The sequence below is a fragment of the Anoplopoma fimbria genome, chromosome 9 (genome assembly GCF_027596085.1).
Source record: "Anoplopoma fimbria isolate UVic2021 breed Golden Eagle Sablefish chromosome 9, Afim_UVic_2022, whole genome shotgun sequence".
NCBI lineage: Eukaryota > Metazoa > Chordata > Actinopteri > Perciformes > Anoplopomatidae > Anoplopoma > Anoplopoma fimbria.
The window spans coordinates 3,667,762-3,689,417 of NC_072457.1; the positions used below are offsets into that span (position 1 = coordinate 3,667,762).

General features: G+C 42.5%; 1 protein-coding gene across 1 annotated transcript; it reads left to right on the forward strand.

Moving 5' to 3' along the window:
- Positions 1–2,702: 2,702 nt before the first annotated feature.
- On the forward strand, positions 2,703–20,399 carry gpr179 (G protein-coupled receptor 179). Its single transcript, XM_054605172.1, is given in 12 exon segments — positions 2,703–3,083; positions 3,085–3,659; positions 5,252–5,360; positions 9,775–9,871; positions 11,589–11,818; positions 13,015–13,083; positions 14,676–14,785; positions 15,192–15,430; positions 16,063–16,201; positions 16,290–16,392; positions 16,801–16,950; positions 17,337–20,399. Coding segments are annotated over 12 exon segments (5,265 nt in total).
- Positions 20,400–21,656: the final 1,257 nt, after the last annotated feature.

Genomic DNA, 21,656 nt, shown 5'->3' on the forward strand with positions numbered 1-21,656 from the left:
CGCATCTTCATATATAATATATATATATATATATATATATATATATATAATGTTTGTCTCGTTTTAATTTAAAAGTGAATTTGTTCTGCACCACATCATAAAAAGCAAATGTGTTTCATAGGGAACATTTTAAAAGTAACGGAGGGAAAAAAGGGGAGTTTGAAAAAAAAAGCAATTCTTCTTAACGAGACTTATTTTATTTTGTGTTATCCCATTTTATATCAATATCTTCTCTTACTTGTCTCGTTGCATCTCTTCTTGTCTCATATTATAACATCTTCTCATTTTAGTTTGACCCATCTTCTCTTCAGTTGTTGGTGAATTTAACTAGCGACTCACATAACTCACGTGAAACAGGATTTTATTTTGAAAAGACACCATGTATGTAACGAGTGGAAAACTGAAAACTGTCCTCGCCACATCAGAAAACTGACGCTAGAAGGGAATGTAGTTTGAATTTAGGTTTAATGACCAAAAGTCTGTGTTTGTCGAGTTTGGAGTGAGAATATACGTTGGGTAATTTAAGAGATAATTTAGTGTCTTGATGTCTATTTTGTACTATTTGTTTGCCTGCATGTTCTATGTATCAGGATTTGTTCTTTTAAAACTTCAACTGTACTTTTGGTGTCTTCTAGATCGAAGTGGGTTGGGCATTAGAAATAAATATCATAAGTAGAAAAGCAAAGCAAGACACTGAAGGAGCCGAAAGTGACTCATGTTGTGTTTAACTGTCTGCATCTTCTCATCCACGCTCTGTTGTTTGCATGTTTTCCTTTGACAGCTACATGAGAACAGACAGGAGCACGATTACACTGTGCAAAGGTGACACACACACACACACACACACACACACACACACACACACACACACACACACACACACACACACACACACAGACACAGACACACACACACACACACACACACCTTATTGTCTTCCTCAGGATTGACTGCAGCACCATTGCTGCTCTGCAGTGAAGTCCCACAGTGGGAGGTGGGAGTGGTGTTTGTGTATGTATGTGTGTGTGTGTGTGTGTGTGTGTGTGTGTGTGTGTGTGTGTGTGTGTGTGTGTGTGTGTGTGTGTGTGTGTGTGTGTGTGTGTGTGTGTGTGTGTGTGTGTGTGTGTGTATGGGGGGTGATTCTCAGAAACTGGTTGCCATGGCCACCAAAACAAGGATTCTTGCCCGCATCACTCCTCCCAGCGTTCACGCTTCATTTTCGCCCCCCTCTCTCTCTTTCTTCACTGTTTTTTTTTTCATATCACCCTTCTCATGCAGCAACTCTCGCTCAACCAGACTTTGTGCACACACACACACACACACACACACACACACACACACACACACACACACACACACACACACACACACACACACACACACCAAACACCAAACAGAAGCAAGGGAATTCCCTGACAGAGCAAAAAAACAACTACAAACATTAAAATTAGGAACTCTTGTTGTTGTTGTTTATACCCTCTAATAATCTACGTGTGTCGACATGCTTCATCTATGATCTTCACCCATGTGTGTTAAAGTGTGTGTGTGTGTGTGTGTGTGTGTGTGTGTGTGTGTGTGTGTGTGTGTGTGTGTGTGTGTGTGTGTGTGTGTGTGTGTGTGTGTGTGTGTGTGTGTGTGTGTGTGTGTGTGTGTGTGTGCAAAAAGAACATCCCCATCCCCTCTCTCGGTGAAGGGGTTAATCCATCCATTCAGCAGAGGGATTCTTGATGGACGCTCAAATGCAGCAGAGCTTAACCCTCATCTCTGACTGACTGCATCATCCTCACACACACACACACACACACACACACACACACACACACACACACACACACACACACACACACACACACACACACGCACACACACACACATAGTAGATGTACCACTCTCATCACCTTTCAGCACTGGTGAGCGTCCCCATCGATACGGAGGAGGGAGGTAAAGGGTTAATGAAGGGGGGGGAACGATGGGAGAGAGAGAGAGAGAGAGAGAGAGAGGGAGAGAGAGGGGGAGGGTGGTGGGGAGGGAGGGAGGGAGGATGGCGAGCATCACAAGCCTCGGTCAGATGGGCACGAGGCTCTCTGGAGCAACAGACAGCAGAAGAAGCAGAGAGAAGAGGAGAGTGTCTCCATCCCTCCATCTCTACGACACATTCATCTCCTCCTCCCACGTAAACATGAGGATCCCTCAACTTTGAGGCTTTTCCCTCCTCTTCCTCCTCTTCCTCCTTCTTGTGCACGCTGCGTTTGTTTTCCCCTGGAGCTTTTGGCGCACGCCTTTGCGACAAGAAACGGAGACTCGAGCGGCACCGCGGGCCGGGAGACACGCGGAGATGATGGGGTCGCTCCACGCCTCCTCCTCCGTCTCTCAGCACAAACACCACCACCACGACCACCACAGAGGACACGCGGGTTTCATGATCTCTTCGTGTGAGCGTGAGTGTGTCTGCGCTGCGTGCAGATGGAGCCGTGCGCTCCGAGTGTGAGCGCCGCAGACCGAGTGGCCGCTCTCCTCAATACCTGCTGCTGCTGCTGACCTGATGATGAAGAAAGTCCAAACCTTCCTCATCATGTGACATTCTTTTTTTTTTACCCTCAAGGGAACTAAAAAAAGGGGTCAAGAGCCCAAAAGAGAAGGTGTTGTAGGAGGGTGACCCTGCCTCCCCTCCTCCTCCTCTTCTTCTTCAGATCAAATTCATGATGGGTCCTGTTTTGCTTCTTCTTCTTCTTCTGCTCCCATCCCTCCTCAGAGCACAGGTGACTCCAGACATCCTATCAGGAGTCTCGGTGGAGGCAGACAACAGAACCGACTCTTTATCAAACAGCACAGGACCCTCAGATGTCCCCCCTCCCCTCCACCTCCTCCTCCACCTCCTCCTCCCCCCCTCTAGCTCCTTCAGACCCACAGATCCATCTGGGTTTGCAGCGACGCCCTCAGAAGCTCCCACACAGGAGGAAGATGATTGGTCGCCAGCAGAGAACTTCCTGTACACTAGAGACCCGTCCGCTCTGGAGGCCTCCCGCTGCTCCCGGGCGTACAGCCCCCGGGTCTGGCCGGGTCGCTTCCCGTCAGCTTCGGCACCCCCTCCGTTCGGCTCTGGACGCGCTGGCCAACACGGCCAACTTCCTCAACATGATCTTCCAGGCCAGCGACCTGCGGGAGAGCACGGTGCAGGAGGACATGGAGTGGTATCACGCCCTGGTCCGGGCCCTCCTGGAGGCCGACCTGCTCATCCGGCGGGCCCTGCTGACCTTCGACGCCGACCCGACGACCCCGGCGCCGCAGCTGGTGCTCTGCGCCTCCCGCAACCCGTCGGCCAAGGTGCAGACCATCATCCTCCAGGACTTATCCAAGGCCTGGGAGAGCCTCCACCCGCCGGCCCCCGCCCCCGACGACAGCTGGTTCAGGAGCTTTAAATTCCCGGAGTCCAGCCAGCCGATGGCGGCCCTGTCCAAGCGGGTGCTCCTCAACGACCTCAGCACCTTGGACACGCCCAAGTGGAGGCAGGGCGACAGCTACGTGACCAATCACAGCGGGGTGCGCTTGGGGAACGCCCCCTTCCTCGACTGTGAGGACGGACTCTTCGTCTCCGACTGGATGCTCACACTGTCCACCTCCTTCTACGGCCTCAAGCCTGACCTGACACCAGAGTTCAGGTTAGGGCCTGCACACACACCAAACCACACACACAGACAAACACACACACATGCACACATAAATCCAAGCTTTTACACTAGAGCCAATTTTGTCCAATTTTTTTACTTTTTATTCTTGGTCTGTTGTCAATTGGCCTTGTTAGTTTTTGTCATTCTTTCAATCTCATCCTGTTTTAGTTGACTAAACTTTGTCAAAGAGAAAACATTACTATTTTAATTTTAGTCAATGATGACTGTTGACATTCTTGTCTATTTCAGTCAAGAGATTATATTAAATGCTAATTGAATTATATATTAAATTAGCCAAAATATACAGCGTATACGGCTCTGGTAGCTTCCTGTCAATCACAGTAAGCCCCGCCCTAAATCATACTCTGCTTTATGGTCTGTTTGACTCTAAATGGAGCATCATTTACTAAATGAACATCATGCTGTATTGAAGAAGACTTGAAACTAGAGATTGAGACCATAAACTCATGTTTACAATGTTTACTGAGGGAATAAATCAAGAGAGAAGTAGAGTCATTTTCTCATAGACTTCTATACAACCAGAGGAGTCGCCCCCTGATGGACATTAGAGAGAATGCAAGTTCAAGACACTTCAGCATCGGCTTCACTCTGCAGAATAAGAGGTTGCATCCTGGTACCGACAGCAACAGATTGTTTGTTGACCTGCTGGGTTTGCGCTGGATGAATTCTAGTAGTTTAGAAAAGCGATAGACGCTGTTATTTTAGTCCTGAAATGGCGTGGCAGCACATGGAATTGCTGCATTTAGAAAAACACAGTTTTTGTCAACCAAAAAGTTTTTATTTTTGAAACTACATTTAGTTGTATCGTCTGTTTCCGTCAACAATATTTCATGTTGATACAGTGACGGTTGGTGTTAAATGATGTCACTTGTATGTTTGGAATATATTGTTAAATGTGTCTCTTTTTATCTTAGAGCAATAATTTACCAGCAGTTTTCTGCAAAACTGGCTCATTTATTTCACATCTGACAATAAATAAGTTGCGCCCAACTGCAAAACTTGAGACCAAAATATCTCCCTCCAGCAGGAGAGATGGACAATTAATATGCTTTCTGAATGTGAATGCTTTCTGTCTCATCTGCAAGCGGGAAGCTGAGAATTCTCTGACAGCATTACTACTAAACATGCAGAGTAGCGAGCTATCTGCAGGGTAGAGGAGAGAAAATGTCCAGTTGGTCGGCTTCAGACTCTCTGACGTTGTCAATATTAGAAGTACTTGTGTCCTTCACTGAAGGACTAGAGCAAAGTCTCCTTTCTTTACTGCCTGTAAAATATATTTCAAATATAGTATAACATTTCAGAAAAACTTGGAAGCGACTCTCAAATGAGCGCTTTTTTTTCTATGTCCCTGAAAAGGATAAAAGCTTTCAAGCTGACATTCAAATTATTTGGTATTTCACCTGCCGTTCTAGTTCTGCGTTGGCCCCTGTGACCTTCTGTCCAGCACTCTGGAGAAAAGATTTAGAAGCATTTGTATTTAAATAAAGGGTTTCTGAAGACGGAATTTTTTTTATTTTTCTGTGACGCAAGTGTGTGACCTCCCTTCTGTGTTTCTTTGTCAGAGGTGTGATCCGTGTGGACGTCAACATTCAAGACATCGACTTGGACCAGTGTGCAACAGGAGACGGCTGGTTTGCTGATACTCACCTGTGCAACCGCACCACCATGGAGGTAAACTGAATGATCGCACCAGAGAGAAACATCCTGCTGCTCTGGAAAGATTTGAATATTTTGTATTAAGTCTTATAACCACCAAACTGCCCAATGACAGCATTACTAGCTCCAAACAATCCTGCAGAACTTGATGACATTTCACCAAAAAGGTTGGTGTGAGAATTTGTATCGGGCATCATTCAGTGTGAAGCCCCTCCTCTAACCTTTAAACTGCCTCCCAAAAGGGCAAAACTGCCCCACAAACAGCATATGAAGTGTCCCTTTACCTGTGAAGCAGCAAAGCCAGTGAACTTTTACAAAGACTAAATGGATGGTTTTGATGAACACTGTACCTTTGATAAAGGAGACATCACCATGTGCCCTTTTTATGAAACACTAAATCGCTTTCAGTCCATCAGCCTCATCTGTTAATGATTCACAGGAAACAATAATAATCCAGCTGCTGCTGGTGATGGGGGCGGGTTGGATTTTGAGTAAAAAAAGGTTGAGAACTCCCAAGATCACAGGTTTGCATCTTCTTAGATATTTCTCAATTTAAAAGCAGCAGTTTGGTGCCGAGAAGGGACATTTCAAATATATAACGATTGAAAGATTTTCTTTCCCCGACCTCATCTGGATCCTGAACCTTCGTTCAAAACAACCAATCAGAGTTGTTTTAGTGTCACGGCACAAGTCGTACTGGAGAAACTGACGCAGGTCTTACCTGAACCGTGGTTAGTCCAACTTACTTGCAGGGGCAATGTCCTCATATAAACATAGACAGAAACTAAACCAAAATACTTCAGGGATCATGTAGTAATTGTGTCGACATTTCTCACTATGTTCACTTTCTTTACAAACCAAACAATCGATTAAAGGAGAAAATAATCAGCAGATTAATCCACAATGAACTTTCTTTGAATGCGTTAAGGACATTTTCCTGATAATACCTACATACTTTTACTCAAGTAACATCTGCAATACAGGATCTTTCCTTGTGGTATGTGTGGTAGTAGTACTTTTACTGAAGTAAAGTATCTGAATACACCACAACTGCTACACAAACTATTTCGCCTTCATTTAAATACTGACTAAACTGTAGACAAGCTGTTTGAACTGTCTACCTCATGTTTGTGACTTTTAGTTAAACTCAGTTTGTGACCTCTGAAAATGGTTTAAGCTCTTTCCGTCTCTTTTATCCTGTTGCTTTCACGTATTCACACTTCCTCTCTTCTGGTTGCTCCCCCCCCCCCCCCCACCCCCGTACAATCCACCACCACTTCCACCCGTCTCTCAGCTTTCCCTTTTCCCTGCCGGTCGGTCTGTACTGCAGACCCAATCCTCCACCTCTCATCTCCGCCGTCTATTTAAAGATGGATGCACTGGGTGGCGGGCTGCAGGATGATCTGATGGATTACGGCGATAATCCAGCCCGCTGACATACTTCCCCTTTATGCCCCGCACTCACAGAGGTCTGAAACACTAGAGAACAGTTCATGAAAAAAAAAAGAAATCCACATGGCACCCTTTGTCCCGTTCTGTCCTACCGGATTTTAGAACAAACGTAAAGTACCTGGTTTAAAAATGAGCCAAAAGATGCTCCGTTTGATCAGAAACATCAGATCGCTAGATATACAAACTCTGTTAAAGAATATATATATTCTTAAACAGGTACAGTAGGTACAGTTCCCTATTGTCTTTTCCTATCTTACTGGAGGATCTTTCTCTGTTTCTATTGGTAACTCTGAATCAGATGAAGTCGACCTCCCATATGGAGTCCATCAAGGGTCAATCCTGGGTCCACTGCTGTTAAATTTGTATATGCTTCCCCTTAAATCTATAATTCAGCGATTAATGTTTCACTCCTATGCTGATGACACACAGTTATACATATATGTTTCTGCAAACAACTTTATCCCTGAGAGTGATCTCATCTAATGCATTGCTGATATAAAACATTGCATTACAGCTAAAAGACAAAACAGATTCTTTTTTTGTAGGTTCCAAGACTTTAAGGCACCAGATTGACTATTTTTGGTAAAACCTTGTGAACATGGCAAAAACTTGGGTGTGAAAGCCAAGAATTTGCAAAAAAGTTTTTCTATTTGGCTGAAGTGGAAAAGTTTTGACTTTGACGTTCACTGGAGAGGCTAAAATTGGGGCAACTATTTGACTGAATAATCACATCTTGTAAAATTCCTCACATAAATGCCATATTTACGTCACGTTTTCTATGTTTCATTCCATCGTTTCAGTTTTCACCAGGCAGCAACCTCTGGTTCTGCCAAGTGAAGCCGATGTGGAAGAGTCTTAAAACTTGCATTCTCTCTACTGTCCAGCAGGGGGCGACTCCTCTGGTTGTATAGAAGTCTATGAGAAAATGACTCTACTTCTCTCTTGATTTATTCCCTCAGTAAACATTGTAAACATGAGTTTATGGTCTCAATCTCTAGTTTCAAGTCTTCTTCAATACAGCATGATGTTCATTTAGTAAATGATGCTCCATTTAGAGTCAAACAGACCATAAAGCAGGGTATGCTTTAGGGCGGGGCTTACTGTGATTGACGTATACGACGTCTCTACGTCACTCCTAGTAATTCAAAATACTGTAACTTCTGTTCATTGGTTGTGAAAAATATTCACAAACCTGAAGTGTTTCTTGATCATGCATATTACTGCCTCATTCAAGTTTTTCTGGTGAAGCGTTTGAAGTGTCCACCGTGGTTTTGATGACTGAATACACTGACGTACTACTACGACTCTCTGATGAATTGAGACGCGACCATGAAGAGAATTAAGTTGACTGCTTTGTATAATCCATCTCACATTAATGTTCTGCCCGTGCCATTAGGTCTTTGAGCATCTGATAAAGGGGTTGTGGGTTTGTATATAAATATGCAAGGCCACCGTGTGTGTGTGTTTGTGTGTGTGTGTGTGTGTGTGTGTGTTGTGTGTGTGTGTGTGTGTGTGTGTGTGTGTGTGTGTGTGTGTGTGTTTATGTGTGTGCTTTGGAACAGGATTTCTCTAGAAAAGGATAATGCTCTCAGTAGAGGCATTATGTATCCATTTAGCTTTTAACTTAGATTAACACACAGAGCATCCAAGTGTGTTTGTATGTGTGTGTGTGTGTGTGTGTGTGTGTGTGTGTGTGTGTGTGTGTGTGTGTGTGTGTGTGTGTGTGTGTGTGTGTGTGTGTGTGTGTGTGTGTGTGTGTGTGTGTGTCAGACTGTCCTGACTGACTAAATTGAAGCTAGCGTCAGAGCAAAATAGAGTGAAATTGACCTATTTTTTCTTTTAACCTTTATTCACTCAGGATTTTTTAGCTTCACAGCAGCATCAGCTGGAACACAATGCTGCTTCAACAACTACTCCTTCTGAGCCCAAATAAAATTTTTTTAAATAAACATAAATTCAAAAAATGTCTACGCTTTATACAGTAAACAGTAAAGTTAACTACATTAACGTTGCATCCAACAATAAAATCATATCAAACCCTGCATACTTTTTAGTTTCAGTTTAACTCTCATGTTGGATGTGTGTTATTGAAGGTACCATCATGTCTGAATGCACAAACCTTAACTTTAACCTGAATAACTTAACTAAAACTATGGCATTCAGATAGTTGACATATTATAAGCAGTGCTTTACGACATGTTTTGCAAAACGTTTTGTATTGCAGGTCCGTCATTTTCCAATAACTTCCTAGAAAGTTTCATAGACAGAATTTTGTCATGTTCTACTAATTAAAGTGAAACCTGTGTTTGATCTGATTTATTTTAATTAATTACCAGTGTAACCTTGAATGTTTTCATGTTAGCTGAACATGGGAATACAGACAATTTTTTAATTATAACAAATTAAGTTCTTTCAAAGAAATTCTTATTTTATATATAAATAAAAATAAATTATTTGCAGGAAAATATTAGGTAAATGTGATTAAAATGCTAAGTATTAGTAAATTATGGAGCAGTATTTATGGACCTCTGTGACATAAGCTAAACACAATGTTGAACTTTGTAGCTTTTATTGTTTTATATTGTTTCTGTTAATTTGTTCTCTCCTTCGTGTAATAATGGGACAAACATTGCCTGGTTTCAGGTCACAGTTATGGTTGAATCTGTTCTGTAACTGGGCAGCTCTTAGTGTGTAACTTTATAAATATGATACAAGGTGTAACTATTGTCATTTTAGTTTGATTAAGACACTTTTTTAATAATGTGTGAATCCACATGGTGGCAAGAGTTAAATGAGTAAATGAAGGACAGAAGAATGTTAGCTACATATAAAAAAAATCTGTTATAAAAGTCAATTGAAACCAGTAAGAAACTAATAAAAGAAGCATTTAATTATAAAGCATTTGGTCTTATTGTTATTACTAAAAGGAGAACACAAAAAGAGAATAATCAGAATAATGAATCTCTGTTTCTTGCAGTGCGTACCAAGTCCAGGTCAGGGCTTTCGACTGGGTCAGTACTGCTGCCGCTGTAAAGAAGGCTACTACAACCCAGAGATAGCCCCTCGAGCTTCAGGTGAGTCAACAACTAGCACCTTACCTCTGCTGCCCAACAGGTGAAATCACAGGTGTACTAAAAACAAACCACGAGTCACAGTCTTTTTTTTTTTTTCATCAAAAAGATAGTATTCCTGTCCAGCCTTTACTAAACACAGGGTTTGTTTCATGTCCTTTGTTTTCCTGATGAGGAGACCATGACGAAAAGTTCAACTAATTTGAAAAGAATCTGACTAACCTAGTATCTCAGATTTGCAGATATGCCACCGTTTTATTAAGTATGGTTTCACTTTTTAGTATCTTTTAGTTTGTCAGTTGCTTCTCATGCTCCAACCAGCACATGTTTAGCAAAATAAGCTATAAAAGCTCTCCGTACAGACAAACATAGCAGGTGAAGAGTCAGATATTTTTCCAAAGGAGTTGGTAGGGACCAAAAAAAAGAGTTAAGGGTCCAGTTTGTGGGATTTAGTGACATCTAGTGGTGATGTTGCAGATTGCAGCCAACTAAATACTCCTCAGCTCAATCCTCCTTTTCCAAGCGTATCAGAAAACTAGGGTGGCCTTCAGGGAGGGTAAAAAACGTGAAAGTCTCTCTCTAGAGCAACATGGCGGACTCGGTGAAGAGGAACGGCTCCCTCTACAGATATGAAGGACTTAGTATAAGCTAATGAAAACACAGCGATTCTTAGTTTCAGGTGATTAAATACTAATGAAAACATGGTTATATAATATTCCATTTCTGCTAATAAAACCCCCCAAAATCCTACACACTGGCCCTTTAAAAGAGAGAATATTGGATTTATATTCTTGAGAAAATATGACCAAATTATGCAGCCTTGATTTAATTTTGGGTTGTTTTTTATTCACTTACTGTCACTATAGATTATACTTTTACAGATAAACTGCACATGGTTTTTAACATGTACATATGAATCATGTCATCGTCTTTATAAATCCTACATGCTGTAGATTCTGTATGTAGACGTGTGATGTCTACAAGCATATACAGTACATATCTACCAATTCAATATTCATTTTGTTTTTACTAAATATACTATTTACTTCTGAATCACTTGTATATAGACATTGTAATTATGTTGATGGTCATTGGTGGTTTTTGGCGTATATATTATATATACACCTATTTTTTTACATACTTGTGTACATAACTGTCCTGTCTATTCTATATTTGTCCAGCTTTGTTGCTCTCGTTCTCAGCTGTTGTGTCTTATTTCTGTGCATTGAGATTAATGAATGCAAAAGCAGGATTTGAATTCCGTATATGTGCATCATACTTGGCATGGGAAGCTTTGTATAATCACTCGATCCTTTAGAAACGTAATTTTGATTTTGTCTCAATTTTCTCCCATTTTTGAGTGTTCAATCAACTAATCACCTCGTCTCTGCTCCTCTAAGAGGAACATGGAGTCACTGTTACTTTTCACATCCAATGATAAGCTTTACCAGGAGAACTGTAACATGTAGTTCACTAGAAATCATAAGGAGATGCAGCAAAAAGGACATGTATCCCCATCTTCAAACAAAGGCATGTTCTTAAGGATGCATGAACCAGATGGGACTCAAACCCGGTTCTTTAATCGGTGGCAGGCTACCTTTGATTATTTTATAATACAGGAGCAAGTGCATCCTTTAGAGTCATTAAATGCTTCTGCTGTATGTACTGTACTGTTTTTGTAAGTCACATGTCTATGAGGTCCTCACGTGGGTTTGTGTAGGTGTGGATGCAGATGGTGGCCCCGTGAACAGGAGTGACGGCGGTATGTGTTACCCGAACATGCCAATCTGTCTCCCCTGCTGGCCGGGCTGCCAGAGCTGCCAGGACGGCACCCCATGCTGGGTGCAAGAGGCCTGGCTGCTCAGGGGCGGCGTGCTGGCCGTCCAGGGCGTCTTCATGCTCCTCATCTTTGTCAGCATGCTGGTGGCCTACAGGAACCGTCGCAACCGGGTGAGTCAGGTGGTTTCTTTTGGCTCAACGGGGCCACCGTACGGATGGGGTTGGATGGAGGAGAGCTGTTCCAGGCGTTGAGCCATGATACATTAAATATTTCACACAAAGTGTCATTTCATCTTTCTTGTGACACGAAGGATGCAGAAAGAAAACAAAACCTTTTCCAAGCTAGACTTTGCTGCTTTAGCATGATGCATATACTGTATTTTCTCATAGAGGGTTACTTTCATTAGTATTTTTAAAAGCTGAAACATAACGCTGAGGCTTTCTTCCCATTTTAAGTAAAATAAGGTATCCTCTGGGATGTCCATGCAGTGGAGAAAACTTGAGGAGGTGCCCTCAAGGATTTGCTTTCCGTGGAAAAAATATGATGAAATGCCCTCTAGCAGGCCCTTCCAGTGGAGAAAACTGGATAAAGTGCCCTATCGTATGCCCTTTCCATGGGGAAAATGTGATGAAGGGTCCTTTAGAATGCCCTTCCAGTGAAGAGGACTTGATAAAAAAATAAGAAAAGAATATCGAGTAGCCCTCTAGGTTGCTTTTCAAGTGGAAAAGACATTATGAAGTCTCTTATAGGATTCCTTTCCCGTGGAGAAAACGTGATGAATTGCCCTCTAGCATGCCCTTCCAGTGGAGAAAACATAATTAAGTGCCCTCTAGGATGCTTTCCAGTGGAGGAGATATTATGAAGTGTCTTCTTTGATTCCCTTCCAGTAGAGAAAACGTGATAAAGTACCCTATCGTATGCCCTTTCGTTGGAGAAGATTTGATAAAGGGTCCTCTAGAATGCCCTTCCAGTGGAGGGGACTTGATTAAGTGCCCTCTAGGTTTTTCTTCCAGTGGAGAAAATATATAGAGTAGCCCTCTAGGTTGCCATTCGAGTGGAGAAAACGTGATAAAGATCTGTGTTGGTGCACCACTGTTCACATCCAAGAGTCACTTTCAAGACTTCAGACCGTATCCCAGTGCAGCTCCTTTTGTACTTTTACTTAAATATAGTTTTGAATGCAGATTCTGTAACAAATTCTGTCCACACAGCGATATTGCTACTTTTCCTTTCTAAAAGAATTGCAGATTTGTAGTTTATTATATATAATAAAAAAATACACTGTTAAAGTCCTTTAACTTCTCAACCAGCACCACATTCTTCTTCTTTTTTTACTTTCTAACTGGTCTCTTTTCTCGTCCCTCAGAGGATCCGGGCGTCCGGCCTGCTGCTGCTGGAGACGATCTTGTTCGGCTCTCTGCTCCTCTACTTCCCGGTGAGTGTCTGAGCGAGCCGAGAGTGTCAGAGATTAGAGCTCTTTACAGATCACTGCTCAGCACAGCGCCACGGATTAAATCATAATGGACCATTTGTGGGAGGGTGAAATGGGTGAGGGTGTGGGTGAGTGTATAAGTGGGGAGGGGTTGGGCGGGAAGGTAGTCGACAGTTTTCATAAATCAATCTTTAGAGTCATTTTACCAATTAAAGAGCTGTAATCGGCCGTGACTTTTTATCCATCTGACCGAAGGTGTCAGTCGATATGAGCCGTTACTGCTGAGTCGGTACTCTACTGCAGGTTATTGATCATTGATTCAGTTTAACATGCGATGTGTGAACATGTTAATGGGCCGTTCTCATGGCAGCTCAGCTCCTCTTAACTGCACACTGGTGGGATGATTTTAAAAAGGTCGTAACATTATCATATTTGTATTTCAATCAGGTGACATCTCCATTTAGAGTCTGTGTTTCTTTCAAACACAGCAGAGATTTATTCCCTGTGCACAGGAAATGGCTTTTCTTGTTGGTTTAGAATTAATTAAAGGAGTTTATTGGCATAAATGGATTATAATATTATTAAGAATCTTTTCTTTACTGTATAATAATCTGAAAAAAAAAGTATATTGGGTACATTTAGCTGTTCTTGAAAGGTGCTGATTGATCTCTATGGTGGTTTTGAAGATTTTTGCAGTTTGTGGCGTTTCTTATTCTCAGATGTTTTGCTAATATTTAACTTCTTATTAGCTCATTCAGTATTTTAGCTGCTTTGAAGAAATTTTCGTATCACAAATAAAATAATTTGACTAGCCTTCTCTTCCTCATTTCATTCAGTTCCAAACTGAACTGTATACACCTGTTGGAAATGCAGTGAATAAATGTAGAGTTTTTCTTCTAAACAGTTGCACGATGGATCGCTAATATAAATACTGGCTCTGTCTTTTATATAAGCAAAGATTAGACTTTTCTCTAATGTCCATATTTGAAGAATATTACTGTAGCGGTTGTAAATTTACGTCGAAGGTTAGTTTAAACTCGTCAAAAACAACTATCTTATTTCTTCTTTTCTATACTTGTTCTATGTGTCACTTGCACAAGTAGTCTGTGTCACAATTGTAAGGAAAAAAAGGAAAACCATTTATACGCGCTTGAGTACATTAAGGGCAATAAAAAGGATTCATTGAGGACAATGTGCTGGACAAGGCAGAGAATGTACAAAAAAATAACATACAAGTAAATAAAGTATTAAACAGAGATTTAAACTATAACATATTTACCGTACAGTGACAGGAAAGGAGTGCAACAAATGAGCAGAATCTTTTATTGGGCGTTTTGGGACGAACTGTGTTTGGAGAAATTCAAAGGTAAACTGCAGCCCACATACCTGACTGTAGTTCTGACTGTCCCAGATGAAAGGTCAAAGTTCACTCTCTCATCTCAGCGAGGGGTCACTGTGGTCGGGCAGCCATTTCATCTACAAACAGATCACCTGCTGTAACATTTTCCATCGCAGTACAGAGTATTTGATATAGTGTGGTATAAGTACTTTTACTTAATGGTAGTAGAACTTACAGGAAATGTCTGTCTCTGCAGGTGTTCATCATGTACTTCAAGCCGAGTACGTTCAGGTGTATTCTGCTCCGCTGGGTCCGAATGCTCGGCTTCTCCATCGTCTACGGGACGGTCACTCTGAAAATGTACAGGTGGGTTTGGTTTATGTTATTTTTCAGTAACATCCAGTTAGATTTCAGTTGGTTGAAAACATTCTCCGGTTCTGCAGAGTGATGCCGGTGCGAAAGTTTTTTAAAACTGCGTTCTCTCTACTGACCAGCAGGGGGCGACTCCTCTGGTTGCAAAATAAAGTCCAATATGTATCTCCTCTTCTTGTCCCAGAGGAAACTTTAGCAGTGAAATAAGCATTTAATGATAATATAACACTTCAAAAAGAATCAAATGAATCAAACATCACAGGTTTGTTGTTTCCTACTTCTGGAAAAGGACAGTTTTATGTTAAATAGCCTCACTTTAAACTCCCTAAACCTGCACAGTAAGTTTCCCTATATGCTCACAGGCATCTTGAAACATTGATTGATTTTCTTTGCCTCTCAGGGTCCTGAAGGTGTTCCTCTCACGCACGGCCCAGAGGGTGCCCTACATGTCCAGCCTGCACCTGCTGAGGATTCTGGGAGTGATGCTGATGACGGTCAGCTGGTTCCTGTGCGCTTGGACGGTCGGTGTCCTGCAGAACCGCGACAGGAACATCCCGGTGTTCATCACAACCAGCACGTCGGACGGCCAGGGGTTCATCCTGTGTTACCTGGACCGCTGGGACTACATGATGGCTGTGGGTGAGTGGCAGCGGGGGGGAAGACGGGCCTGGACACTCGAGGAAGAGACACTTTAGAATAGAGAGAAAACTGTTCTCCCTTTTTGTTTCTGAAATAATTTAATTATGCAACCCTAGATGTTAATTACCAAAAAATGAAGAATGTTGTTTTTAAGTAAATAACTGTGTGTGTTGATAGATACTTTCCATCCAACAATGCAGTTATTTTTGCTTTTTATTTATGTAACAAACTAGGTTTATAATTTGTTTTTGTTTTTTTAAGAAATCAACTCAATCTGGGTATATTTTGACCTCAAAAAATAGTGACGAAATGAATACGTTTGAAATCAATATTAACTTTTATCAACATGGAAGAACATAGTAAAACACAGGAAAAATTTCTCTCCTTAAAGGATAATTCTGGTTTATCACAATTTGATTCAATTTTTGGTAGTTTTTGGCCATAATTCTTCCCTGTAAGAGAACTCTAGGAACACAGACCTCGTTCGTGTAGCTGGAAAAAGTGAAAAATAATTATCCTCCCCAAAAAATCGGTTGATGCAGTTTACACAATGTTAAGCATTTCATCAATATTAGAATGCTAAAAACGTACTAAACTCTAATAAATTGAAAAAAACCTTTGTTCCACCTCAGCGGAGCTCCTGTTCCTGTGCTGGGGCAGCTCCCTGTGGACCGCCGTCAGGCCGGTTCCCTCGGCCTTCCACGAGCCTCGTTACATGGGCATCGCCATCCACAACGAGCTGCTTCTCTCCTCCATGTTTCATCTGTTCAGGTATGAAACAGTAAGCATGTCTCGGCAATACATTTACAAACGCAGTGCACCGATATGACCTGTGTTTATGTTTTCTGTTTTCCCTCAGGTTCACCTTTCCATCTCTCCATCCTGATTGGATGTTGCTGCTCTCGTTCACGCACACCCATGTGACCATCACCGTGACTCTCGCCCTGCTCTTTATTCCCAAGGTACTCGTGGCATCTTGGGGTAGAATAAGGGGTCAAACTGGACAAAAGGTCATCAAGTCATCACAACCTCTTGAAATATTCTTGCCTTAATCCAGGTTTATTTAAATTAGCCATGCTATCTAGCTAGATATTACCATTGACCATAGGGGGGTTCCGGTTCCAGACCCTGTTGATGAGCCAGAATGCAGTCGGGAAGAAACTGTTTTTGTAGCATGATTGATGCTATGAGAAGTTTTGTACCACGAAAGTGTTGAATTTTCCTAGATTCTGTGATAATCCATCCAATAATCGTGGAGAAATTTCACTGTGAACAAAAGTGTATTTGAAAGTGTATGACAACAAACGTTTTTTTATTTTTTATGACGAAAGTTAACATAATTAATATTTACTCCGGTGTGTCCTCCACAGTTTCTTTATGTGTCTAAGCCGAGCAGAGAGGAGATTGCAGCAGAGGTGTATGAAGATGAAGTGGACCTGCGGCGCTCCGGCTCGTACCTCAACAGCAGCTTTCACTCTGCTTGGAGTGAACACAGTGGAGTGGACCCGGATGACTTTCGGGTAAACTCCCTTGTCCCCTCAGAACGATGTTATCACTTCACAGTGTGACATGATTTACAATATGGGGAAGAAATCCCTAAACTCACATTTAAATAAGGAAAATAAATGTCCCTTAATTTCAGTCATGATCACATGTAGACTCACTTAAACAGATCTTAAATGTATTATAATTAAAATAATAAATCAACAGTTAATAGAATCAGTGGTAGAATAAACATATACAGTATAACCTTTCTCCACCCTTTATCCTTATCCTAAACGGTGTTCTTGTTATTGAAAACGTGTCTGTTACCTCTCCTCTGACTTGTTACTCTCCATATCTTTTCCTCTCCTCAACCATTTCCTCAAACCTGTCATCAATTTCCTCCCTTCTTTATGTGCACCAGGATGAACTGAGGAAGTTATATGCCCAGTTAGAAGTCCACAAGACCAAGAAGATGACAGCAAACAACCCCCATCTGTCAAAGAAGCGAAGTTCTCGATGCACATTGGGGAGATCCATTATTAGACGCATTGCGGAGATCCCAGAGAGCATGAGCCGGCAGTACAGCCGCGAGGACAAAGACGGATCCTTCCACAGTAGGATCAGTGCGTATCATTCCGAGTCTTTCAGGAGGGCCCCGGATAATGTCAGTATCAGTTATAAAAGTTCCATGAAATCACCATTACCATCACCATCAATGCGCAAGTCCCAAAGTGATCATCACTATGTCAGGGAAAGAGACCCTTCCTTGCGTGACTCCATGTTAAAGGCCAACACTGTGAAGAGATCTTCCAGGCAATCTGTGACAGATTCCTTGGATATCCCACTGGGAGTTTGCAAGTCAGCCAGTGCGCAAAATCTGACAATTGATACCAATTTCCTGCATCCTGATCACACCAAGCTTCATAAGTCCTGGAGTCTAACCTCCGCTACCACCCATTCTATGGAGAACCTAGCCAAGGTTAACAGAGCCAGCACGGTGGTGGCGAGGTCCCGGCAGAGCATTTCCATTGGTGACCAGACCAGGAGTGCTCTCCAGTCAGAGTCATTTGACAAGGCGGAGGTCTGTCCTTGGGAGTTAGATCAAGAACAATCAACGGACAAGAACCAGAAACATGTCACCTATGCCAACTCTGAGGATGGGTCGGAGAAAGGGCCACCAACCCCAGAAGTGCTCGCCTGTCCCTGGGATCATTTACCATCCGTAGTAAAGAACCCGTCAGAGGATAGGGGATCGAGTGGAGCTGAGTCTCCCAAACCACAGGCCTCCGTGTCTGCAAGTGCACCAGGCACTCCGAGACCAAAGGTCACAAAAGATCAACGTATCTTCTCGTTCCGCACCACCACCACCACTAAGTGGCTCTCTGTGAAAAAAGCTATGGATTCCTTTGATGGAGGAAGCATGTCCGGTAAAGAGGGGAGTTTCAATAAAGAGGATTCTGTTTCACAAAAAAGTCAGGAAAGTGCTTCAACAACGCCAAGATCTAGAACATCTAGTCGACGTCCCAGCGTTGAAAAGAGGTCACTGCAGAAAAGAAGTATGACAATGGCAGAAAAACCGTCTCTCGTGAAACAAAATGCCATCAGACTTTCTTCTATGGATTCTTCCGATAGAAGCCCAAGAAGGCTTTCGATCGCAAAATCTGCCGTCTACCCTTGGGACGTGGATGACATGCAAAAAGATGGCACTCACGAACATGTGTTTTTATCAAGGCAGAGCAGCAAACGTAGTATTGGTTCTTGGGAAACTGCTAGCAGTTGTAGAACTCCTTCAACTCACAGAAGGGGAAGTAATCGAATTACACCCGTCCGCAATACTTCCTACACAGATGTGTGTCCATGGGATGAAGCTGGTACTTCCCAGGAAGGAGAGGGACTTAAGAAGCAGCAGAGCATTAAAGCAGACGTCTGCCCTTGGGACGCACAGGTGTCTCAACCAGCTAACGTATGTCCATGGGAATCTCAAGAGCAAGGGGATATGAAAAGACGGGGAAGTGGTCGTAGTGATGCGTGCCCTTGGGATTCACAGGATATTCCAGTTATTTATTATACTAACATGTCCAGAGATTCACAGGGACAACAGTCTTTGAAACGTCCAGCAGATGTTTGTCCCTGGGAGGCAGCGGAAAGTCCTCAACCTTCAGTAAAGCAAGATAATGAATCTGCTAATGTCTGTCCCTGGGATGTTCAGGACAAAGCTGAAGTTGTTTATGAAAACCTAAATCCTTTGGAGACCAAGGGAACGCTGTCGGTGCCTCATCGACAAGAAATTATGAAACCTGCCATCTATCCCGTTACGTCAAAACAAATAAGTAATGTGCAGCAACACCATGCAAAATCCCCTGACCTGCATTTGGGACGACAAATAACCAAGGTAGCAGAAAGTTGTCCGTGGGAATTCCCTGAACCCCCTAAAAACTTGGGAAACATTTGTCCGTGGGAAGAGGAGAACACTGAGTCAACTGATACAGGCTCAACGACACAAAAGACTATCAAGGTAGATATTTGTCCCTGGGAGATTGGACATCAAGACACACCAGCAGACTCAGAAAAAGGTGTCTCACCATTGAGAGCTGCTTCTGTACAGACTGATGGGAAAGACAGCACAAAGGTAAACATATGTCCCTGGGAAACTGCCCCCCCTGATGTTTGTCCGTGGGATAGTGGCGAACCAGAATCAGGAAAGCCACAGACTCCCAAAACATCTGAGAGTCATGTAAGGCAAGAAACGGCTCGCGCAGGGGCAGTCAAAACTGAAGTATTAAAAGCATCAGAGAACCTACAAAGTCAAGGAATTTCCCATGAAAATGTTTGTCCCTGGGAGACAGAAGAACCAAAAGTTCTCCAAAAGCAAGATAGCCCTCGAGGAAATGTTTGTCCATGGGATACAGAGGAACCAAAAGTTCTCAAAAACCAAGAAAGCGCTGTGGCAGATGTTTGTCCGTGGGATACAGACGAACCAAAGGTTCTCCAAAAGCAAGATGGCGCTCAGGCAGATGTTTGTCCGTGGGATACAGACGAACCAAAGGTTCTCCAAAAGCAAGATGGCGCTCAGGCAGATGTTTGTCCGTGGGATACAGACGAACCAGGAGATGTCAAAAAACAAAACAGCACTGGAGGAAACGTTTGTCCGTGGGACTCTAAGGATCCACAAGCCTCAACAGAAAGCAGAGTCGATAATCCCAAAAGTGACCAAGATGAGGCCCCAGAGAACGGGGGCCCACTCAGTGTTGAGGAGAACCCAGCAGATATCAGCACAGAGTATATAGATGAGTCTAAAGCAAACTTAGCTCTGGGCCGGCGTGATGCTTTGTGTCCCTGGGCGATGGAACGGAGCAGATCAGGTTCATTCACGGACAATGCCTCGGACGTCTTCACGTGGGAGCCGGAGAACATTCCTGAGGAAGATGAGGACGACGATGCAGAATTTGCTGCCGAGGCTCTTGTATTCCCACCTGACCTGTGATCTAAACCTAGCCGGCATTTGTTCTAACATTTAACCCCTTCACCTTTTTATGGTCACTGGGAACTTTGTTTTTACATCCCCCAGCTACACGGTGAGGTCAGAGTGCAGGGTCAGCTCACAAACAGCTTCCCTGTAGCTGGCAGACCTTAAAGCCCCTTTCTGTTGAAGCAAGTAACCGTGCTAATCAAGGACAGAATTTAGGGTTTGTTATTTCAGGTTGGACTTTCGGGCCATGCTATCCCACAAAGCAAAAGCTTTTAGTAAAGACTTGACGAGCTGGACCCAATGAGTTGTGCAAACTTGAGTGACAATAAATTTCACTTTCACCTGAAGCACACATGCTTTATGTCCCTCATTAAACCAGCAACGAACTACAGACGGACATTTCTTGGCTGATGGAAGGGCATCCAAGGCTTTTAAATGAAGTCCCTTTTGTTCCTGCTTCTACCCCCCTTTTTAAATTGAAATGTTCTTTTTGTGTCTTTGTATGTTTTTGAGGTGACATTACACATATTTGCAATGAACATACAGTAATGTTGGACCCCATGGCTGAGGTGAATGTCCCCAAAGCTGAACTAAAACAAGGCTCACTATCACATAACACAGCACAGGATCTAAAGGATGGAACTCTAAGCTTAACCAGCATTCGCCCCGATAAATTCAGTCTAATTTCTTTCAAAGTAAAAGAACGTGTTTAATGTGAAGCACTGGATGTCAAATAACATTTTATATGATGCATTAATGATTGATAAAACTATGCATTCTTGTTTGCTTAAGTGACGGATTTAAATGCCAATGATTATTACTATGCTCTCGCATTTGATTTAGTCATAATTATGTAATAAAAACATTCCACCACTTAGACACAATGCCAAATAAATTCATAAATCATAAACTTTAGACACACGCCCTTTAAACCCCTTACAGTGAAGTGAAAACTGCATAATTGTTTTATAATCTTAAACATTGTAAGTAATGTCAGTACTTTTTTTTAGTGCAACAGACACCAGTTTCACCAAGATGGGCCAGATGAAATAAACATTAAAAATAAGTGAATAATACAACTTGTGTTTCAGCTAAACGGACCTGCTTTTGACTCTGAAATTCACTAAATATTGCAAATAATGTGAGCTATGCAGATGAAGATTCAGTTTCAATAACAAATGGGGCTGCCCCTTAGTAGTTGACTAATTACAAGTTGATGTTTCAGTCAACTACAAAAGTAGTTTTTTAGGGTTCTTTACGCAGATACAGATA